This window comes from Nannobrachium achirus (genome assembly GCF_963921795.1).
Source record: "Nannobrachium achirus genome assembly, chromosome: 22".
Lineage (NCBI taxonomy): Eukaryota > Metazoa > Chordata > Actinopteri > Myctophiformes > Myctophidae > Nannobrachium > Nannobrachium achirus.
In genome coordinates this window covers 16,100,743-16,122,611 of record NC_137829.1, presented here as the reverse complement: position 1 = coordinate 16,122,611, position 21,869 = coordinate 16,100,743, and the positions used below count along the sequence as shown (strand labels likewise).

The following is a 21,869-nucleotide window of genomic DNA, read 5'->3' as shown; positions in this document are numbered from 1 at the left end:
TTAGAAAAAAAAATACATTTGTATCACATATTGTGCAGGAGAAGTTAAGAAGCCAAAAGGCTTATAAAGAACTTCCCCTAATTTATAAAAACAGACATAGGTATACATATTTTTTAATAAAAACTATACAGTACGTTCAATGAACATGCTTGAATATAATCGACATACAATAAAGTACATGCATATATAGTACAAACTATCTACAGACCTGTACACAACCAAATCCACATGATCTGCTACATTTTAGCCACACTGTATGAGCATTTGTTTGTAGTTGGCTTTAACTCAGTTAGCGCCGGGCGACTTTACGAGCGACTAGTTCACTATGGCGTTTGGTGCCGAGCGACTCGGAGCGACTTTTATATAAAAGCATTGTTTAAGCTTTTAATATGTGTTTATAGACGGAGCGAAATGGTTAGCTTACCTCAGCTAATGTCCACACGTAAACCGTGAAAAAAAAGGATACGATTATGACGTCACCTTTAAACCAGGGCTTCCTGTTGACAACAGGCCTCTGCTAGCGTTAGCCTCAATGCAACCATCCGACCCTCACGTAGCTTCACTAGGTCGGATTTTGATTCTGAAACTTTCTGTGTGGCATCTATATACGTCCCGATGCCCATACCAATGGTGGTTTGAGACGATCAAGCACGAATTGAACAGTATTGAGCTGAAATGGTGACCGGCGGCCCGTCCATGTTAAGTCAATGAGGACCAAGTCAGCGTCTCATCCTGTTATGTGGATTTAAACAGGCTTAACATGGGACCATGTCAGTGTATGGTGTATGGTGGTCTCTAGTGGTCATCTGGTGGTATGGTATGGTGAACGTGCATTCGTTAAGGTGGTCTGGTTAAGGTGGTCTGGGGGGATACAAAATAGCTATTTCCTGGCGTTATAAGCGCACATTCATATTCATATTTTGGAAATCTGGCCCTGTATGAGTTAAAGACCTGTAATGAAGATCCTTTAAGCATTGGATCGGCGGCATTCCATAAATTAGCTCCTCTAAAGCTTATTGAAAACTGCCTGAGGGAAATACGACAATAACCCTGCAAGGCCCGAATTAATTTCTACTGGCCAGAAAAAATAAAAAAAATAAGATGGTGTTGTAGGAGTCCTAGGTAGAAGAATAAAAGTCTGCACACCGATTTATGCTCCCAATGATAAAAGTTTACTTGTGGTTTATCATTGGGAGCATAAATCGGTGTGCAGACTTTTATTCTTCTACCTATATGCACTGTCTTAGTCTAGCACCCAGCCAACTGTGGCTTTAGATGTGCGTGCCTTTTGGCTGCTTTGCGGTCACCTTGCTTAGTTGTAGGAGTCCTAATCACAGGAAAATGTTATGTTAAAAAATGTATAATGTTTTTGTAAGGTTTTATAGCCATAAATCATAAATCATAAATCATGCTCTAATTTGTATTTTGGGGATATTTTTCACAATATTAACATATGCACGTGTTCTAGACATTCTAATGATCACGAAAAAAAATATTACAGGCATTTTACTTATGTTTTAGTGAGGAATAGCTTCAGTTAAAAAGTGAGATGTTGTTCGTCCAGACGCTGGAATTTCAACTTCTCTGGGAAGTGTGAATGTCAGTCTCTGTGGGGGGTATTTATATGCAAATATCGTGGCCAATGGCATTGTAATACTAAACAATAGGATTTAATGGTGATGTTAATGTGAAAAAAGATCAGGAAAACTAATTATAACATTTTTTTAAAAATGATTTAAAAAACGTTGCCAAAAAGCAACGCTGGGCCTTGCAGGGATAAGGTACATGAAGTTTTGGTTTTGGACATACAGTATGAGGTTTTCACCCGACAGTGACATAGTGAAAATTGCAGATCTACAAGTTTGCAAGGCGTCACAATGCCACTCCCCATGAGCGTGTGGTTCGGCTATTCTAAAAAGAATTGTACGCCACCATTATACAATGAAGTATAATACAGTGGTTAATCATACTAATCGATTTAGTCGATTATCATCATTAAACAAAACTTGATTATACAAACAATCAATCAAACATTGGTATCCTGACCTACACTATGCAGTAGTTTCCATGTACAGATTATTATTTTGATAGTACGGTATATTGTTTAGAGTTTAGAATAATGCCTAACCCTTACACTGTCCCTCTGCATTTGATGTATGTAAGTGACGTCTGTAATGCATGTTTACCTTGCTTATTGTAAAGTTGGCATGTCTGCTAAAGGCTTCAAGTGTAATTTGTCAATCTACATTAGGGATGGGACGATAAGCGATATTATTGTTTATCGTGATAAAAAACACTCACAATAATCGTATTGTTGAGTTTTAATTTATCGTGAAATTGTCCTCCGTCATGCACTGGGATCAATTCATCTTTTATTTGCAGAGCTGCATATCCAGTACCACTTAGCCCTCTAGAATTGGTAAAAGGTACTTAACTGTATCCACAAGTTTCCGCGGGAGTTTACTGGAGGCTATGGGGACCAAACTTCCGGGTTTAACAGCAGACATACAAGCTCACGTCGCGTCGCAGATGCAACCCGTTGTGAGCTTGTAAATCGGCGCCGGAAGCTCGGTGCAGACGTCTGCGCAATGCACTATGGGGCGTAGGAAACTCGTGGATAACATACAGTTTACAGTTTACAGTTTAGGCATTTAGCAGACGCTAAATATACATACACATACATACATACTTATAATATACGTGCTTGATACAGTATTTTTTCACTCTACCAAATCTCTTTGCCAAAAAAATAGCCGATCTACAAGCTGACACGTTGTGAGCTTGTAGATCGGCTATTTTTTGGGCAAACTTTTTGTTCCGCCCCAGGATATTGGCTGTTTGGGATATTTTGATTATTGTCTACACATGAACAAGTTTTAAGTCGTTTATTGGTTCTAAATGTGGGTTTGGATTTGTTTTATGGTTGATTGCTGGGCGGCAGCGCCGTGCGGCTCCCACGGTGGCGTGCTGCTGAGAGCCAGGCCATCCAGGGAGCGGAGGCAGCGAGACTCCCAGAGGGCCAAGCGCCAGTCGGTCACCACCAGCTTCCTGAGCATCCTCACCTGCCTGGCCGTGGAGAAGGGCCTCACCGCCCAGAGCTTCAGGTGTGCAGGTAGATGAAGCACACACACACACACACACACACACACACACACACACACACACACACGCACGCACGCACGGATAGAAGTCTCTTATTGTAGATTTAACCATTTTAATATGAAAATATTATCAGCTTTCACAGAATTATGTCTTGCAACACATATATCCTCTTATCTTCATATCTTGTTTTTTGTGTTCTTTTTTTTTCTTTCCTTAAATGAATGTCCTACTTGGATCATACTGCAGCATCACGCAAAAGAATTAAGAATAGCAGCAAGCTCGAAATGCAGCTTGAAATGCAGTGCAAAGCAATGTGTTTTGAGCTTGTAGATCTGCTATTTTTGCTTATTTTGTATGTGTCTTTCCTGTAAAATAGCGTTTTTTTTCTCCACCCGACAGAGACGATATGCAACACATAATACATACTTTTGACATGAAAAAATTAAGAACTAAATACATTTCTTACATACAGTACATAAAAACATGAACACAAGAGCAGCGATGACCGTCATTGTTCTACTACTGGCCCTTTGGACAGCTTCTAAATGTAGCCTCAAAATCGACTGATGAACAAAGGACTTCTGTAGTCTGAGCTTATTACGGTAAATTAAATGAATTGTTCAATATTAATTAAACACTTGATATGATTCATTGTTTAACACCCGTAGTATGTCAAAGATGGCTATTCTGTGGCAGGTTTGAGTTTGCGTTCTGCACTACCACAGTTATCCTCCAGGTGGCCTGGTCTTAACCAAACATCTTGTTGGAGACCTGTATCGGGGCTAACCACACACCTGTCCTCAGACACACTGCTTCAGGGAGACCAATTTCAACTTTTTCCCCCCCGACACGCTTCCAGCCAACGTATTTTCTCAGCCCTTCCCACCACTGAAAAGTAAACATTGAGCAGAGATGTGATTTATCAGAAGAGAGCTGGCGCCTCTCGCCCACCATCGGCTACCGCCGGCCCCCTCCTCGTCGCTGTGCCCCCCCCCCCCCCCCCCTCCCTTCCCCCCCTTCTGTTGTGATTTAGTGGCAGGTCAAACATGTCGGCAAGGTTTATGTAAGCACAGCTATCTCTGCTAATGAGTGTGTGTAGCTAGCAGGCCCGGGCCGGGCCGCCAAGGGGAGTGTGTGTGTGCGTGTGTGTGTGTGTGTGTGTGTGTGTGTGTGTGTGCGTGTGTGTGCCTCACACAAGGGGGGCCGGAGGGTAATGTAGGTCGATGACAATCCCACTCTGCTCTCTCCATCCGGAGCTGTACCATTACTCAGTTGGTTGTGTTTACCAGGAGATAGGCTTGGTTAAGGAGATGAAAGACTTGAGCTTGATGCGTTCACAATGCGTTCACAATACAGACAGACAGGTTTTTTGGGTTGACATGTCACTGCAAAACTCAGCTGGAATAAAACTTGACTGCTTTCAACCTGGTATCACCATTTTGGGCATGTCTTGTCGTAGGCAAATATTTTCTAGAAGATTTTCAGTATTCTACATTGTTTTGCTTGTAGACCTTATATTTTCGTAAAAAAAAAAAAGGTTGACGCATTTGTAAACATTTACTTTGTTACTGTAAGCATAATATACTTACATTGCCATCAAAATATTATTATATGGATTGCCATCAAAATATTATTTTGATGGCAATACTTTTGTACTTTCACTCAAGTAAACCATAAAAACCAACCTGAAAAAGAATCGTGATAAGAATGTGTACGTACAGTGTATCGTGATACAGCTTGGGAAAATATTGTGATATTGTATTTTTCCATATCGTCCACCCCTAAGTGGACCTCAGTCTTTACAGTAACTTCCTTTTGATCATGGTACTGGTACTGTCCCTTTCACCCTGCAGTGCTCCTCACAGTTTGAAAACCTCTGATTTAGACCGTGGCATAATGGTAAAAGGAGGTAATAAGGCTCAGAATGATTTTTTTTACCCCCAAAGTGCATAGAAAAATAACACCAGTTATAATATACAGTACATTACTGTGTCCATTTTCTCTGTATCAAGCAGTGTCGGCTCGGCTGGAGGGACATTACCTGGCTCACACAACAGGCGCTACCCAGAATGCTTTGCTCTGGCATAGCAACACTCTGACTTGAGAATAGCCTATCCTCAACTTGCGGTTAATCTTGTAAATTGACATTTGGTCCATTAATATCTTGATAACGGGTCTATTAGAGCAGTGGTTCTCAACCTTTTGCAGGACACGACCACCCAAAATAATCACATATGAACTGGGGACGCTGACAGGCACTTGGAATTATAGGTATTACATTTATTGTTTTATGTATTAGGCAAAGAAGGAGTCGCCAGCACAAGGAAATCCTTTACACATGATTTATTTACCTCTGTGGACCGCTGTCACCTCCGAAAATCTGGTAAATACAGTAGGAAATCGCCTTGGCAGCTAATCTACATTAGCTATGGCAAAATTATAGCACTCAAAGTGTTAAAAGTCCTTAAAATGTCACTTTACATCTGGGGACCGCCCCCCCAAAAATCATGTGGGGACCACCCCTAGGGTTTCCGACCCGCAGGTTGAGAACCACTGTAGACTAGACTAGAGGATGGATTGTCTCCTCGCCGCACCCTGATATCTAAAAACAACTTCCCATATTATTGACTTTTCCAGATGATGTTTCAGGAAAGTGTACTACCATTATTCAATATTCAAAACACGGGCTTGACCTGCAAGGGAGCCGAGGGTCATCTCCTTATCTTCAGGACATGGATCCACACCCTACACTCCTTCCCACACACTTAGATCAGCCAACACACGTCTTTCCCTCCTTTCCCTACGACACTCTGGCCAACACTTCAAGTGTCCTCCACTCTACTCTCTCCTGGCTCCCAAGCTGTGAAATGACCTCCCCCTTCAGTCAGGACTGCAGTAGCGATGGGACGATACTCGCCAAGCCATTATCGTGATAAAAAACACTATTGTGGAGATTTCATTTATAGTGAAATAGTCCTCCGTCATGCACTGGGATCAGTTCACCTTAAATTGGCCGAGCTGCATATCCGGAACCACCTAAATACTCCATAATTGGTAAAAGGGACCTGTAAATAATGTACTTGATACAGTCTTTTTTTCACTCTCTACCAACAATTGCCGATCTACAAGCTCACAACGCATCGCAAGCTTGTAGGTCTGCTATTTTTTGACAAATGTTCCTCCTAATGGATGTTGGGGATATTTTGATTATCACGATAATATCGTAAATCGCAATTTCTTTGGTCACAATAATCGTGACATGACATTTTCAAATCGTCCCATCCCTAGACTGCAGACTCGCTCTGCTTTCACCATCACAGTCTGCAAACTCACATCTTCAGACTTGACCCCCTAGCACTCCTCTTTCCTTGCATCACTTCTTGTTTCATTATTATATTATTTAGAAGGCATGTTGTTTTGACAGATGCTAGGTTTGATGTTTTTTGATGTCCTAGTTACTTACTGAAGAACTTAATTTTCTTTATCTATGTGTTGTCTCTGCATTCAATTGATATTATCTATATCCTTGTTTGTTGACTAGAGTTCTTGCTTACTCTGCTTATTCAGATCTCGTGCTTTCAGGTCGCTCTGGGTAAGAGTGTCTGCTAAATGCCTAAATAGTAATTGATTGCACTCTGTTGTTTGTTGACTTAGGGTTCATGCCACTTGCTTCAATGTGGCACTTTTGTAAATAGCTCTTCATAAGAGTCTGCTAAATGCCTACGTGGTAAAAATGTAATCATCATCAGTGGCTGAAGTGCAGCCTTTGACCACCTCCAGCTTGGCTTGCCTTGACCCTGGAATCCTGACCATTGCATTGGGTCAAGGAGGCTCTTATCTCATCTCTTGTCTTCTGTTCTTTCTGGCCTTATTTTTACGCCTGAAATGTGTGTGTGTGTGTGTGTGTGTGTGTGTGTGTGTGTGTGTGTGTGTGTGTGTGTGTGTGTGTGTGTGTGTGTGTGTGTGTGTGTGTGTGTGTGTGTGTGTGTGTGTGTGTGTGTGTGTGTGTGTGTGTGTGTGTGTGTGTTTGAGTGGTTCACTGCATGCACATTCATGGGCATGTGTGTGTTTGTTCCGTAGTCTATTATGTGTGTGCGGTTGTTTATTTTTACCATCATCGACAGACAGTGTGAGGTATTACCCATGGTGCTTTGCAATTTCACCTTTGGTGCCGTCTTTGTTGTGGGTGGCTTCAAACGGGTGTGTGTGTGTGTGTGTGTCTGTCTGCGTGCTCGCGTGGTGCACATGTGTGTTCTTTGAGCGTAGGGACACTTTTTAACCTTTGGCTGTTATGGTCTAATATTTCAGCCACATCATCCGATGCACATGGGGTATATTATATTTCCATTACAGCGTGCTGATGTGATTCAAAATGTTGTCATCATACCATAATGACACAGTAACCTGTTCCTAATCCATAACTACCTGTTTACCTGTTCTCTTCTTTTTTTCATTCTTAGTCGTTTCTGTTTTCTTCTTTTTGATATGTGTCCTGTTTTTCACACTGCAGTCCTGCCATGACAACTGAATCTCCCTTGTGGGATCAATAAAGGTCTGTCTATAGACGGTGGTGGACAAACTAGTTGATTACTTTTGATGCGGTAGTGCATTTTTCTTTTAATTCCTTCTTTCTTTCTTTTTTGAGCTATTAAAAAGGGGGGAGGGGAAGAGAATGAGAAATAGCATGAATATGAGTCATTTTGAGGAGAACTTTACTGATAGATTACGTCATTTTGAGGAGAACTTGATTTATTATTTATTTAAACATTTTACATTTATAAAATGTAACAATTTATTTGTAAATGATGTTTTACCTTGATTGGGAGTTTTTATTTTAGTTATTTTTTTTTTTAAATTATTTTCTTTTTTTCTGAAATTGGAATTCAATAGAGGAAAGGTGCAATTACAATTCAGTGGGGTAGTGTAGTTCAATGGGAGTGTGATACTAGCTCCAGGATTGGTCCGGCTTCACATGACAGTTACCCACCTGTAGAATATAGTTACAGCAACCACACCCGCAATTTCCATTTACATTTTTGAAGCGGTGAAAGCCGCTTCCAAGGAGTGGCTTTGTGTGTCCTCCATGTCCATATATGGTCATTTCAGTCTAGAATGAACAGGTTTTATCTGTCCGTAAATGTGTGTCCCCCATGTCCATATATGGTCATTTCAGTCCAGAATGAACAGGTTTTATCTGTCCGTAAATGTGTGTCCCATGTGTGTCCCCCCATGTCCATATATGGTCATTTCAGTCCAGAATGAACAGGTTTTATCTGTCCCGTACTTCCAGAATATGTGTGTAGTGTCCGTCCCGGTCTGATGATTGGATGATTAAAAATGTCCAATGAGACCATACTTTGAGGATTGGTCAAGCTTCACATGACAATTCGGCCCTCCAGATAAAATCATTCATTCATTCAGAATCCTGAATTCTTAAGCTCTAGAACACATAGAATAAAAGTTCACCACTTCACTTCGAACCGAGGTTTGATTTTTCTCTAACACTTAGATGTTGTTGATTTCTCCATGATATCATAGACACAGAGGCTTCTGATTGAACATTTTGACCTTGATTGGGAGTTTTTATTTTTCAGTTATTTTTGAGCGGTGCTAACCGCTCCTATAGACCGCTTAAAAAAAATGATGTCACAAATGATGTCACAAATGATGATGACATGAGTCCGCTAGACCAATGAAACACTTAGATTCTGTTGATCTGTCCATGATGTCATAGTCACATAGGCACCCGATTGGTTAACTCTGATTTAGAACGCGTTTAGGCCGCCTAAATTACGTCATAAAAAATTATTGAGCGGTGCTAACATTGAATTTCAAAATAGTTCATTTGAATTTCTCAATTGTATGAGTCATGTATTATCTATAATACATGAAAACAAACCACACTTTTAGACAGAGCGCTTTAATCACAGGGCCCTGTCTAAAAGTGTGGTTTGTTTTCATGTATTATAGAGATATCCAGCTCAAGACAATTTTGAAATTCAAATGAACTATTTTGAAATTCAAAGAATATAAATAAACAGCTTATCACAAATGATGATGACATGAGTCCACTAGAGACTAGACCAATGAAACACTTCGATTCTGTTGATCTGTCCATGATGTCATAGTCACATATAGGCACCCGATTGGTTAACTCTGATTTAGAACGCGTTTAGGCCGCCTAAATTACGTCATAAAAAATTATTGAGCGGTGCTAACCTTGAATTTCAAAATAGTTCATTTGAATTTCTCAATTGTATAAGTCATGTATTATCTATAATACATGAAAACAAACCACACTTTTAGACAGAGCGCTTTAATCACAGGGCCCTGTCTAAAAATGTGGTTTGTTTTCATGTATTATAGAGATATCCAGCTCAAGACAATTTTGAAATTCAAAGAATATAAATAAACAGCTTATGATAACCAACTCCATATCCTGGACACTTCATGGGAGCGAAAATACAGTAGAACCTCCTTCTCCTCTTTGGATCTGCAACTACTGTTGAATTTTGTACAATCGGTCTCTCATCTTGCCGGCCTTCTGGCTAAACTGGGACAGTGATCATGAAGGTGATACCTATAATAATGTCATGTTTGGCAGATCCTTGCGGATGTCAGCACTGAGTGACAGAGAGAATGTTTGCAAGATGTGGGAAAGTCTCGACCAAACAAGTCCAGTATTTGTCTGCAACTCTACAGATCCTTTTGTCATTGTGGTTAAAGTAAAGCAATAGAAACTGTGCATGACATTCCAGCTGCTCTTCATGCTTTTTGGTCTTGGGCTTCTCAGCCATCATTTGCAAGAAGACATCAAATATCGTCCCAACAGAAATAACACATGCCAGACTTGTCTTTTCGAATGACTTTGTCTTCAAAGTATCTTAACATGACCTTTCAGGGTCATTAGAATGCACTATCCTCATGTATTCTAATATTTAGGTACCGGTATGTAGACATGGCAAAGTCCAGCTTATGGTCCTTATAGTACCAGTACTCATCCAGACACCACAGCCCCACACAGAACACCTGGAAGGGGGCGGTGGCTCTCTCCCTGAAGAGCTCCAGGAAATCAGGCACCATCAACAGTTGGGTCTCTCCTTAGGTCTTCTGTACAGGTGGGTCTCTCCTTAGGTCCTCTTCCTCAGGTGGGTCTCTCCTTAGGTCCTTAGGTCCCACTTCTCCAGGTATTCTTTGTCTTTCTTCAGGTGATGAATAACACCGGTAGGTTTCCCCCGCACAGTCCTTTCCAAAGTTTCCTCTGCCTTCTGGATGCCGAGTCTGAAGTCGGCCACATTTGGACGCAGCTTCCGTCCTCTATGGTAAACAGCCAGTGCAGACTCAAAATCCCCCATGGTGCACAGTGCCTCTGCCTTACAGTACAATCCCTTGTAAAATGTCTTGTCATGTTTAAGAGATGCCTCAGCGTCCTTTAAAGCATTTTCTGAATCCCCCATCTTCAGGAAACATTTAGATCGCTCAGCGAGGCAGTCCTTGTCTTCCACCTTGAGCATTAATCCCATGGAATAGCTTTCTATAGCTTTGATATAGTGCCCCTTTTGGTACAACTGATCTCCCATTGCCAAATAACTTTGAAATGTCAGGAAGAAGGGGATGACCTTTGGTGGGACGACCTTTGGCGCTGGGGCTCCTTCCGTGTCAATCATGGTGGCGGCCATTTCAGCCTTTATGTGGTGCTCGCTGCTCGTGCGATACCAGACAATTGTGATCCGCTTTTGGAGAAATTACCTGTGTTGGTTTGACTGCTGCTTTTATATCCGTTACGCTGACAACAGATCTACCCATGACATCATCCATTGCTTTGTGGAGTTCAGTTTTGAAGCCTTGATTTCGGCAAATTGGATGTACCGTAGCCTACATGTAGGATGCTGTCATCATGCCATAGGTGACCATATACTGTAGGCCTATTTGTTGTTGTTGGGTGGGAGAGTGGAACTGGGGAGACACATCTTTGCGATCCCCCATCTTCAAGAAACATTTATTTTAGATCATCCGACATAATGTTCAAGTGCCACGTTCCTTTCCCTACAGAGAGAAAGACAGCGAGAGGGACATGGAGAGATCTATTCAATATTCTTCTATGAGTCTCGGTATCTGAATCTATCTCCAGATGTCTCTGTAAATCTGTATACTACTATATTCTTCTGTATATAGCTAATTTATAACTAAATATGACGTCATGCCGTGACGTGACGTATCATGCTCGTTTCCTCGACAACACTGCCCCCGTGAATCCGATAACATGAGGATTCACAACGTACCGGTATGTTAGAGGTAACGAATGTTTCTTCTTCGCGTCTCCTAGTCCTGTTGCGTGGATCTGATGTGAATTATTCCGTTTGGGACCTTCTAAGTCTATGCTACTTCGCTCTTCCTTGAAGCAGATTATAAGGTTGGGGTGGAGTGGAGCTATGATGGGTCTACTCTATGCTGATGAGATTACATATCTTCAAGACGCTAGAAATATCGTGGTAATGTAGAATTCATCTTTGAGGTCTTGAATGTCATGTTGAACTATGAAGGTTGAGTAAGTACATCACATTTCCATATGCTACGTGAACACATCACATTGTGACTGTAAGTAAGCTATGTAGGTACATTGCGAAGAAAGGGCTTGAAATCAAAGTTCACAGTATATCATTGCGACCGTAGGACGCATTTACTACCAAAACCTCCACCGGCTGTCCGTCTGTGAGTCAATGAGTCAGTTAGTGAGTCACACTTTTGCCCTGCTCATATCTCCACAACCGTTGCCCCCATCCATGCCAAATGTTGCACACACACTCCTTACCTGCCAAACTACAACCTCCAAGGACCCCCAGAGCTCCAGGGACCCCCAGGTCCCTGGGGGACCCCCAGGTGTAAATAAATGTCCCTCCGTGAGTGACACGTCACACATCACACTTTTGCCCTGCTCATATCTCCACAACCGTTGCCCCCATCCATGCCACATTTTGCACACACACTCCTTACCTGGCAAACTACAACCTCCAAGGACCCCTGGTGTAAAAAATGACCACATGTGCAAAAATGACCAAATGACCACCCCAAGTGGTGGCGCCCCCAGTGGAGGACCCCCTCCACTGCAGCTCACATAAAATGCCGTAACTCGGGCTAGGAGCGTCCGGGAGAGCCGGGGCCGGTACCTATTCGTCCGCCAAGGCAGCGCGGAGACCCCACCCCTCATTTCTCACATGGCCCTCTTCTAGCGCCACCTGCAGGCCGATTTTTAAAACACATTTTTGGACACTGCTCCTACAGTTTTTGCCCTAAAATCACGCAAATCGCTACACAGTATGTCTACACTCATCCCATCAACATGAATCTGTCCCATATAGCGCCACCTTCAGGCCGATTTTTAAAAAACACATTTTTGGACACTGCTCCTACAGATTTTGCCCTAAAATCACGGAAATCACTACACAGCATGTCTACACTCATGTGATCAACATGGATCAGGAAGATTTTGGAAAAACCCATTTTTGCCCTATTTGTGGAGATAAGCGACCATCTCCCGATTAGGGAGTCTTACTGGTACTCCCTAAATATTTCTGCACCGCTCACTTCGCACGGGTGCGATTTTTTTATTTTATTTTTACATTTTTTCTGAAATTGGAATTCAATGTAGGAAAGGTGCAATTGCCTACGAAACAGTGTGGGCTCACAACACCATGTATGGGCACAAAGATCTACCCTTTGGCTGCACCTCATTGGCTAAGCCCTGCCTTTGTACTTTCGAGGAGAACTTGACTGATAGATTGCGTCATTTCTGAGGAGAACTTGACTGATAGATTGCATAATTTTTTAGGAGAACTTGATAGATAAATAATTAAGATAACATACTTGACACCACAATTTTTGTGACAAAATCCTGGGGCAGAACATTTGCCAAAAAATAGCAGATCTACAAGCTCACAACGCGTCATGACCGTATATGCAGCTCGGTAAATAAAAGGTGAATTGATCCCAGTGCATGACAGTGGACGATATCGCGTTAAATTTAATCTCCACGATACGATTATCGTGAATGTTTTTTTTTTCACGGCTGCATCTGCATGTCACTTTAATTCATTCATTCATTCATTCATTCATTCATTCATTCATTCAGGTTTCCTCCTCCTCTCCACTACTGGGCTTTTATTCCAAGCAGTTATTATCAGGTACCCCCCCCCCCCCCCCCCCCCAGAGACCCCTTGTTCCTGGTCAGGCAGGCGGGCCTTTATCCAGCGCCACGCTTTAATAGACCAGTTGTTACAAGAAGAAGAAGAGAGGAGGCGAGCAGCCATTACTCAAAGTGAGAGGGAGAGAGAGGGAGAAACTGTCATGTCTCACACCCAGTGAGAGCAAACGCACCGCCTCACTTTCATGGGGCCGTCACATGGCCTCATACAGTATGTAGATGAACACCCAAATTAACAAAAAATCTTGTTTTGTCGTCAACCAATCATCAAGGACGATAATACACAGCACAGGAAGAGAGGAGAGGTTAATGCCATATTTATGCTTTGTGTTTTGTAAAAGTAGCAGAAGTAAGAGATTTTTGCTTATGATGACATTATAGGGATGGGACGATATGAAAATTTCATATCACTATTATCCTACAAAGAAATTGTGATTTACAATATTATCGCAATCAAAATATCCCCAACATCCATTATCCTGGGGAACATTTGCCAAAAAATAGCAGATCTACAGCAGCGCGCCGCGTTGCGAGCTTGTAGATCGGCTATTTTTTGGAGAGATTTGGTACAGAGTGGGGAAAAAAGACTGTATCAAGTGCGTTATTTCCAGGTCAGATATGCAACTCGGCCAATAAAAGGCGAATTGATCCCAGTGCATGACGGAGGACGATTTCACAATAAATGAAATCTCCACGATACAATTATCGTGAGTGTTTTTTATCACGATAAGCGATAATATCTATTATCGTCCCATCCCTAGATGAAATGCCTATAGCTTTTGAGGTATAAGGTGGTTAAGTCTGTCTGTGGGTATTATAAAGAGCTTGTGACTAAATAACAGCTACATTGGATCCATTGGAACACAGGTTATTCTTTTCCCATTTCCTGAAAAGTAACAGGTTTGGACATACAAGGTTTCCACCTGACCTGTCAGCGACAATATAGATACTGTAGTCTGTAATGAGAGTGCAGGAGACACACACGCACTCTAGTATCCTGCACTGTCTCTAAAATAGTCAATTTCATGCAGCCAGCCCTTAACAAAACACATAAACATGCTAAATGTATGCTATTTAAATATGTCCCCCCATCACAATCTATACTATAATTTTGCGAATGTCTGACTGAGTGAGTGAGTGAGTGAGTGTCTGTCTGTCCCAGCGTTTCTCCTCGGTGGCTGGAGCAATTGCTCTGAAATCGCATCACCATCACCATATGAACACACCTGACATAACTGTGAAGCCCGTTTGTCACTTTCACAAATCGTATGCTGTATATTAGCATTTTAATGGTGTATCTATATCTATTTAGCCTACAGTACCTTTTGTGACCACACATGTTAAGGGAGGGGCGCTGTTGTTCAGGCCATGCACAATCACACACAAACACACACACACACACACACACACACACACACACACACACACACACACACACACGGGGGGGGGGGGGGGGGGTGTGCAGGCAGGCGGGGGGGGGGGGGGGGGGGGGGGGGGTTCTGGCCCTGTTACAGATGATGTCCAAAAATCATGCAGATCGGTACACAGTAGCCGTTAAATGGAACGGGTATTTCTTACATTGATGCTCCTACATATTAGCATGCAAGCACCAGTTAAAGTTACTTTCCATCCCTCATATACTGTGTGCACAGTGCACATCCCATAACCCACACACTGCACATCATTTCGGAGCTCATATCTTTGAACGGGTAAGGGCTAGTGAGTTATAATTTGACAGATTTGATGTGCCTCACCTCCCTCTTAGACCCCAATTTGTCAGCTTATTAATGGCTTGATCCTCTGTACCCCCCCACCCCTTGTCTATTAGCAGTACCCCTCCCCAAATCTCTCTTTTTCTGTCTATTAGGAGGGGTCTTTTTCAGGGGTCTTTAACAAAACCCAAAGCCTTTTCAGCAGCTTTCCTGTTCACCACACAAACCATTTCAACTCGGGCATAGTTGGACCTGTTGACACAGGAACTATATGGCCTACAGGGCTACACAATGCAATGAAACAGTTGTTGCATGCCCTGCTTTGGTTCTCTGTGGTCACGATGATTTAAACCTATAAGCTGGACCAGTGGTTCTCAAACAAGGACCCCCAAATTGATGTAAAAGGCAGTGGACCCCTATCTGAAAATATGTTGAGCCGGTGACCCCCATAAGAGATTTGTGTTACAAAATGATTCCTATATCTGCATACTTTTTTCTGTCATTCTTTTTTTATAGCCCTCTAAAAGCTTTTCTAATTAGTGTGATTATAGTACTTGTCCGACTTTATTCTTTTTTTCCATCCATCCATCTTTCCCACTGTTTTGGTGGCACGCACTTGGGCCATACTGTATGTCAAATCGACCGGCTTCATCGGGAATCTTTTGGATGCATTTTGCTAAGACATACGTTTATTTAGTTTAATTTATATATTAATTTATTTTTTAATTCATTTTCTCCATTGACTTCAATGGAAAAATGCAAAGAATTTACTTTTCCCAAATATGGAGCTGACTGACGTCATAGATGTCTGACGTCATAGACCACATGAGACTGACACAGTATGTCCATATATGGGCATTCCCAGATATGGTATTAATATTGATGACATCAGCGATCTGCATAATAGGGACAAGGACGGAATGGTTGGTCCCCGGACGCCGCTTACTAGTGCTGGGCGATTAATCGAAAATGGATCGCGATCTCATAGAAATGAGATCGCATTACGACGATTCTATGACATGATGACACTGTGGCAGGGAAATAAAAACATTTATGCAATAGAACATACGTTCTATTGCAGTGGTTCCCAAACAACACAACGCTTTGTGCAGCGTTGTGAGGTTGTAGATCTTGAACTTTTATTAAATGTATTTGTGGAAATTATTGGATTTTTTTCATTAAAAAAAATAATTGTTTTGAATTGATGAAAATTTCTTATTTTTTTCCTTTTTTAAATATAGGAAACAGGAAAAAAAAAAATGACATCTTTACTCAACGCGACCCATAAACATTTCTCTGCGACTCACATATGGGTCCCGGCCCACTGTTTGGGAAATGGTGTTCTATTGTGAGGACTGTGGTTGACTTGACCTCTGTGTAGCAGTCACACAGACTGTACAAGAGCTGTGTTGTGAAATCTTTATGATTTTCACACGGCCTCTTCACAATACAATGATAGGACTCAGACTACTTTGACCCTGTACATAGTTGACCAGAGTCCCCCAGGACTCTACACTGCCCCCTCCAGAATAGTAACCTCGCGTCACCAGGCTTTCTGGGGGAAAGCCTGGTCTCCGTTTACTAAACAGGTCGGTTGATCCGGTCTCGACCGGATGGTACCCTACGTCATTTTGTAGTAAAAAACGGACTACACTTTGGCAGGAAACACCAAACCGGAAACAGTTTCAACCCAGTCAGCGCATGCACAAGTAGTTAGCGTATGCGCAAGTAGGGGTTAAAACTGTTTCCGGTTTGGTGTTTCCTGCCAAAGTGTAGTCCATTTTGACTACAGAATGACGTAGGACGCCATCCGCTCCAGACCGGATCAAAAGCCCGAAATTGGAAGCCGGCCCAGGCTACCAGAATAGAGATGCTATGCTAGTGTTAATTTTGTGAGCCATTTTTTTTAATTTATTGTCAGTCAGTCCAGTTTCAATAGCCCTTGTTAGGATGAAGTTGACTAAATGTGATGAAAACTGTCGACTGTCGACTAAAAGTCAAGCCTTTTAGTCATTATCTTAGTCCAAGACAACGTCATTTTAGTTAGTCTAGTTTGGGTCAACAAAAACTGTTGACATTTTAGTCTAGCTTTAGTCAGGACAATTATTTTACCACTTTACATTTTTTGTCAGCAAATAACATAGAACATATTATTAATCTTATCTAAAATTATTTCATATAGCATTTTCTCTCATCCTTTTGATGAAAAACTATTTTAAGGGATACCGTACAATACAGTACAACAAGACCACACTTGGTTATATAACCAATGATTCTAGTACAACCAACCCAGTACAACAGTACAGTCGGCTACAACAAGACAACAATTGGTTTTCCCAGTACTGCCTAACATTGTCTTGTCAGAACCACCAGCCCAGTAGCTTTTATTTTGTATTAGTTTGTATTTGTTGACGAAATTGTCAGTACACTTAGTCATCTGGGCTTAGTTTGTTTCTAGTTTCTATTTGTTGAGGAAATTGTCAGTATCGACGTATGTGATGTGCCGCGCGGCAACCCCAACTGGACACGGCACGCTGCCACACAGCACATCCATTTCCCCCGGTGGGGAGAACCATGGGAGAACATGTTAACCGCGCGGCAACGCTGGAAAAATAGAACAAAAAAAAATGGCGTATCGGTGCGGCAGGCGAGGCGGCAGACCCACGGCTGCGCGCGTCTGACGCCGCCGGTGTGGGTTAGTTCATTGAAAATAATGGGGCTGTATGTTTTGACGCGCCGCGTCCAGTGTGTGTTCCCCTTCAGTTTTAGTTATCAGCGTAGTTTTTATCTATTTTTTTTTTTTCGTTTTTATCAGTGAAAAAAAGGTAGTCGACATTTTTCTACGAAATTAACACTAATGCTACAGTTCAAGTTGTAATAAAGAAAATCTGGCCCTTTAGTCACAGGTCAAGTGTAAATCTCCAAGGTTTGGTTTTAATCATTATTACATTTTTTCATATCCTAATCTTTTGATGTCCGTCTCTAAAATGGAAATGGAAAGCAAATGCTATTGGTTGCACAGGGAGCGAAGGCGGGTCTTCACTCTGTAGAACCACTAGAAGCTTAACCTGCTTTACCATCAATGTAAGACTTTAAACTAGTGACTGAGTGAAAGCATGAAATGTTTATGACAATGTTTACTAAGGTAACAAAATCAAGTGTAAAGTCTGGTCGAATACACATTGTGTTTAATGGCATTGGAAGTGTCCTGAGACCAGCAGGAGGGTAAATAGCGCCACCTTCTAGTCTAGGTCATTAATGAGAACTGCAATGTTTTCAGTACAGCATTGATTCTGCTCCATTCTACCTCTGTGTTCGTTGTTGTCCATTGTAGGGTTGCAACATCGGACTAATTGAAAGAATCGATTATTAAAAGAAAATGGATACTTCTGATAAAATAATCAATGAGTAATTGATCCCTAAGTTATGCATGTCATTAGCTGTTTTTACTTTCAAAAATAGTGTTGTGAGCTTGTATACAGTATAGGGCTGGGCCTCAGCAATAAAGAAAATATATTTATAATATATATTTATAAATTGCTGCTAGATTATTCAATTAATTGGAACGTAATCGGTGGACTAAGAAAAAAATTGATAGTTGCAGCACTAGTCCATTTAATAATGGAAATAAAATCAAATAAAAGGTCTCTTGAATGCCACCGCCTGCCGCTAAAGCAGACCCAGTGATGACAGAGTGCTGTGATGTTCACAGCGCTCCATTAGTTTCCTGTCATCATGTGCCTTTGAAGCCATTTCAAGTCTATAGAAGCGGCCCGTCTTTGCATATGCACGCCACGCCCTTCCATACATATCCAGCCATCGCTTGTTTAACATCAAAATGTGGCCATTTTGTTCATTTTATCTTGTCATTCAGCGCAAATGTATTCAACTCATTAAAACATGAGAATTAACCGTTTTTCACTCCTTTTTGAAGGAAATGACCACTGTCCGTTTGATGCCTGTGACCCGTCGCTGCGCCACCCACCCCCAAGTTCACACACACACGCACACACGCGCCCACACACACACACACACACACACACACACACACACACACACACACACACACACACTCTTTTTGAGTGCACACTCAGGTTTGCATGACCCCTGTCTTTCGGACAGAGCACGTTCTCAGGACCTCTGAGACCGTGTGTGTGTGTGTGCATGGGTGTGTGCATGGGTGTGTGCATGTACTTGTATTTATTACTCTACTTGTGACAGCCAAATGTCCACACAAGCATAGTAGAATTTGAGAAACACACATTGTCCTGGTCCTCACAAGACAATTGTTACTGTACATTCTGAGTTATGCCTGATTTACCCTTGGTTGTGTGAAATGAATTGTGAAAATGGCATTCATAAATGTTTATGCCCTCACAAGTACAGTTGTGTGTGTGTGTGTGTGTGTGTGTGTGTGTGTGTGTGTGTGTGTGTGTGTGTGTGTGTGTGTGTGTGTGTGTGTGTGTGTGTGTGTGTGTGTGTGTGTGTGTGTGTGTGTGTGTGTGTGTGTGTGTGTGTGTGTGTGTGTGTGGCGCGAGTGCGTGCGTGATGTGAACGCGGTCTTGGAGATAGAGGGCATCAGGAGATGTGGCGGGCTTACATCAAAAGGAGGGCAATGCCCCCCCACACACAATCAAACAGTCTTTCTCAGGCTCCTCTCCATTTGAGTACATTTTTATTTGAGTGTTTGGTTGGTATGAATGGAAAACATCAAAGCAGGGTCTCCTCTTGGACCCCTATACCACCCCTCCCCACCCCAACCATCCCTGCGACCACCACACACACACACACACACACACACACACACACACACACACACACACACACACACACAGGTTTGTATACTTGGGAGGATATCAACGTTTTAGTACATTGAAAGCCTGAACTCCTTTTTCTGTGTCACCTCTCTGTCAGTCTGTCTCTGTCTCTCTCTCTCTCTGTCTCTGTTTGTCTCTCTCTCTCTGTCTGTTTGTCTCAGTCTCTCTCTGTCTCTGTATGTCTCTCTCTGTCTGTGTGTCTCTGTCTCTCTCCGTCTCTGTATGTCTCTCTCTGTCTGTTTGTCTCTATCTCTCTCTCCCCCCCACGTTACCTTTTCTCAGATATGCTCACCCTTGTACCTAGGGCTGTCATGATATGACATTTTACATGCCGATTAATTGTCATTCAAATAATTGCGATGAACGATTTAATTGTGTTTTTGTTGTTGACAATTACATTTCTGTTTGGCTTGTAGGCTTTGAAGTTGCACATGGCAGATATGACCCATGACCTAAATAAACCAATAAATGACTGGCATATTTGACAACTTTATTCTTAAAAAAAAAAAACATTGATTGTAGATCTGCTATTTCCACTATTTTTGAAAATGTTTGAACATATATGAAGCTTTTTCGACATGGAAACGATTGTGCCATAATAATAGTGATTATGTCAAATAATTTCAATAAGACGATTATGTAATAATTGTGCACCTCAGCACCATGCCCTCACAGTATGCAGGGTACTCTCTCTCTCTCTCTCTCTCTCTCTCTCTCTCTCTCTCTCTCTCTCTCTCTCCTCTCTAATGTTCCATTCATCCCTCCCTCCTGTCTCCCTCTCTCTTCCCTCCATAGTGAGTCACAAAGGCTCAGATGTGCGTGTGGTTTTTGGGTGAGAGTGGGGTTTGGCTGCACCTACAGGAGGCCTCTCTGGAACGGCCCCTAAACGACACTCAGTGCCCGTCATGGCCACTCATTTATTCCGCTACACCAGTGGGCCCCCAAATAATTGGCAAAACACTTTATTGATATTTTATGTTTAAAAAATTGTATTTTTCCTAAAAAAAAAGAAAAAAAAGAAAAGAAAAAAAACATTATAGAAATGAGCTTCCATTGTGATGTATGTACTATGGTACTTCCATTTATCCAAGCCAGAAACATGACACATCATAAATAATTGGCAAAACACAAAGACTTTATTGATATTTATATTTAAAAAATATATATTTTTTCATTAAAAACTTTATAAAAATGAGTTTCCATTGTGATGTATGTTCTATGGTACTTCCATTGACCCAAGCCGGAAACATGACACGCACGTGTGTGCGTGCGTGTGTGTGTGTGTGTGTGTGCGTGTGCGTGTGCGTGTGTGCGTGTGTTGCGTGCGTGCGTGGTCAGCAGAGGTATTGCCAAGCTACAGACATGTCCACCCACCCACATAGCCACGGACATAGCTGTTCATAGTGAGCCGGTTTCACCTCTCCAAAAAACACATGCTCTGAAAACCTACGCTGCCCACCCATCTGACCACTTAACATGTCAACCTTGTGTTTATAGGACTGTGCTGTGCATACACATTCAGCGTCACACGCAAAGCCTTACGGCAGCCGAAGTGAGACAAACTTGGCTGTTTTCAGTTCCGTTTGCTTTTTGGTAGATTTAAAAGCGCAACGATGCCCTCGTTCTTTCAGGGGAAAAGTGAAAACATATGTTTCGCTTGGTCTGGGTCTGAGCCATTTAGCTTCTGCTCTTCTCCAGTGAATGACAGGTATGGCTTCAGGTGCCCAGGCTCACTTTGAGAGAACATATACTGTTGTCTTTTACTGCTAGGAAGGTTTCTCTCTCCACAACACGGCTTATATAAATAGCACACTCATCAATCCTTCCCCTCATTGGCTCCATCCACTCCGAGGTCTCCGCGATCATTGGCGGGAACAGATCTCCAGTGGCCTTTCTGTGACGCGGTTGGACGGTGGCCACCCGCTTGGTGGCTTTGCTTGAAAAACGAGTGTGCGAGGCCAGATGCCTTCATGTCTTTATTTACCCAAGGTCTATTTCTTCCTCTAGAGCTGCTAGCTATCTGTATTTGGGATTGTT

The 21,869-nt window shown here is 42.1% G+C and overlaps 1 protein-coding gene across 1 annotated transcript in view; it reads left to right on the top strand.

The window, feature by feature from the left end:
- plekhm3 (pleckstrin homology domain containing, family M, member 3) overlaps window positions 1-21,869 on the top strand; it is a gene marked incomplete at its 3' end in the record, with an annotated part of 76,852 nt that overhangs the window by 23,697 nt on the left and 31,286 nt on the right. Inside the window, exon 8 of the mRNA XM_080752713.1 lies at window positions 2,930-3,112. Within this exon, the coding sequence (XP_080608839.1) occupies window positions 2,930-3,112 (183 nt within the window). The remainder of the gene's footprint in view (window positions 1-2,929; window positions 3,113-21,869) is intronic.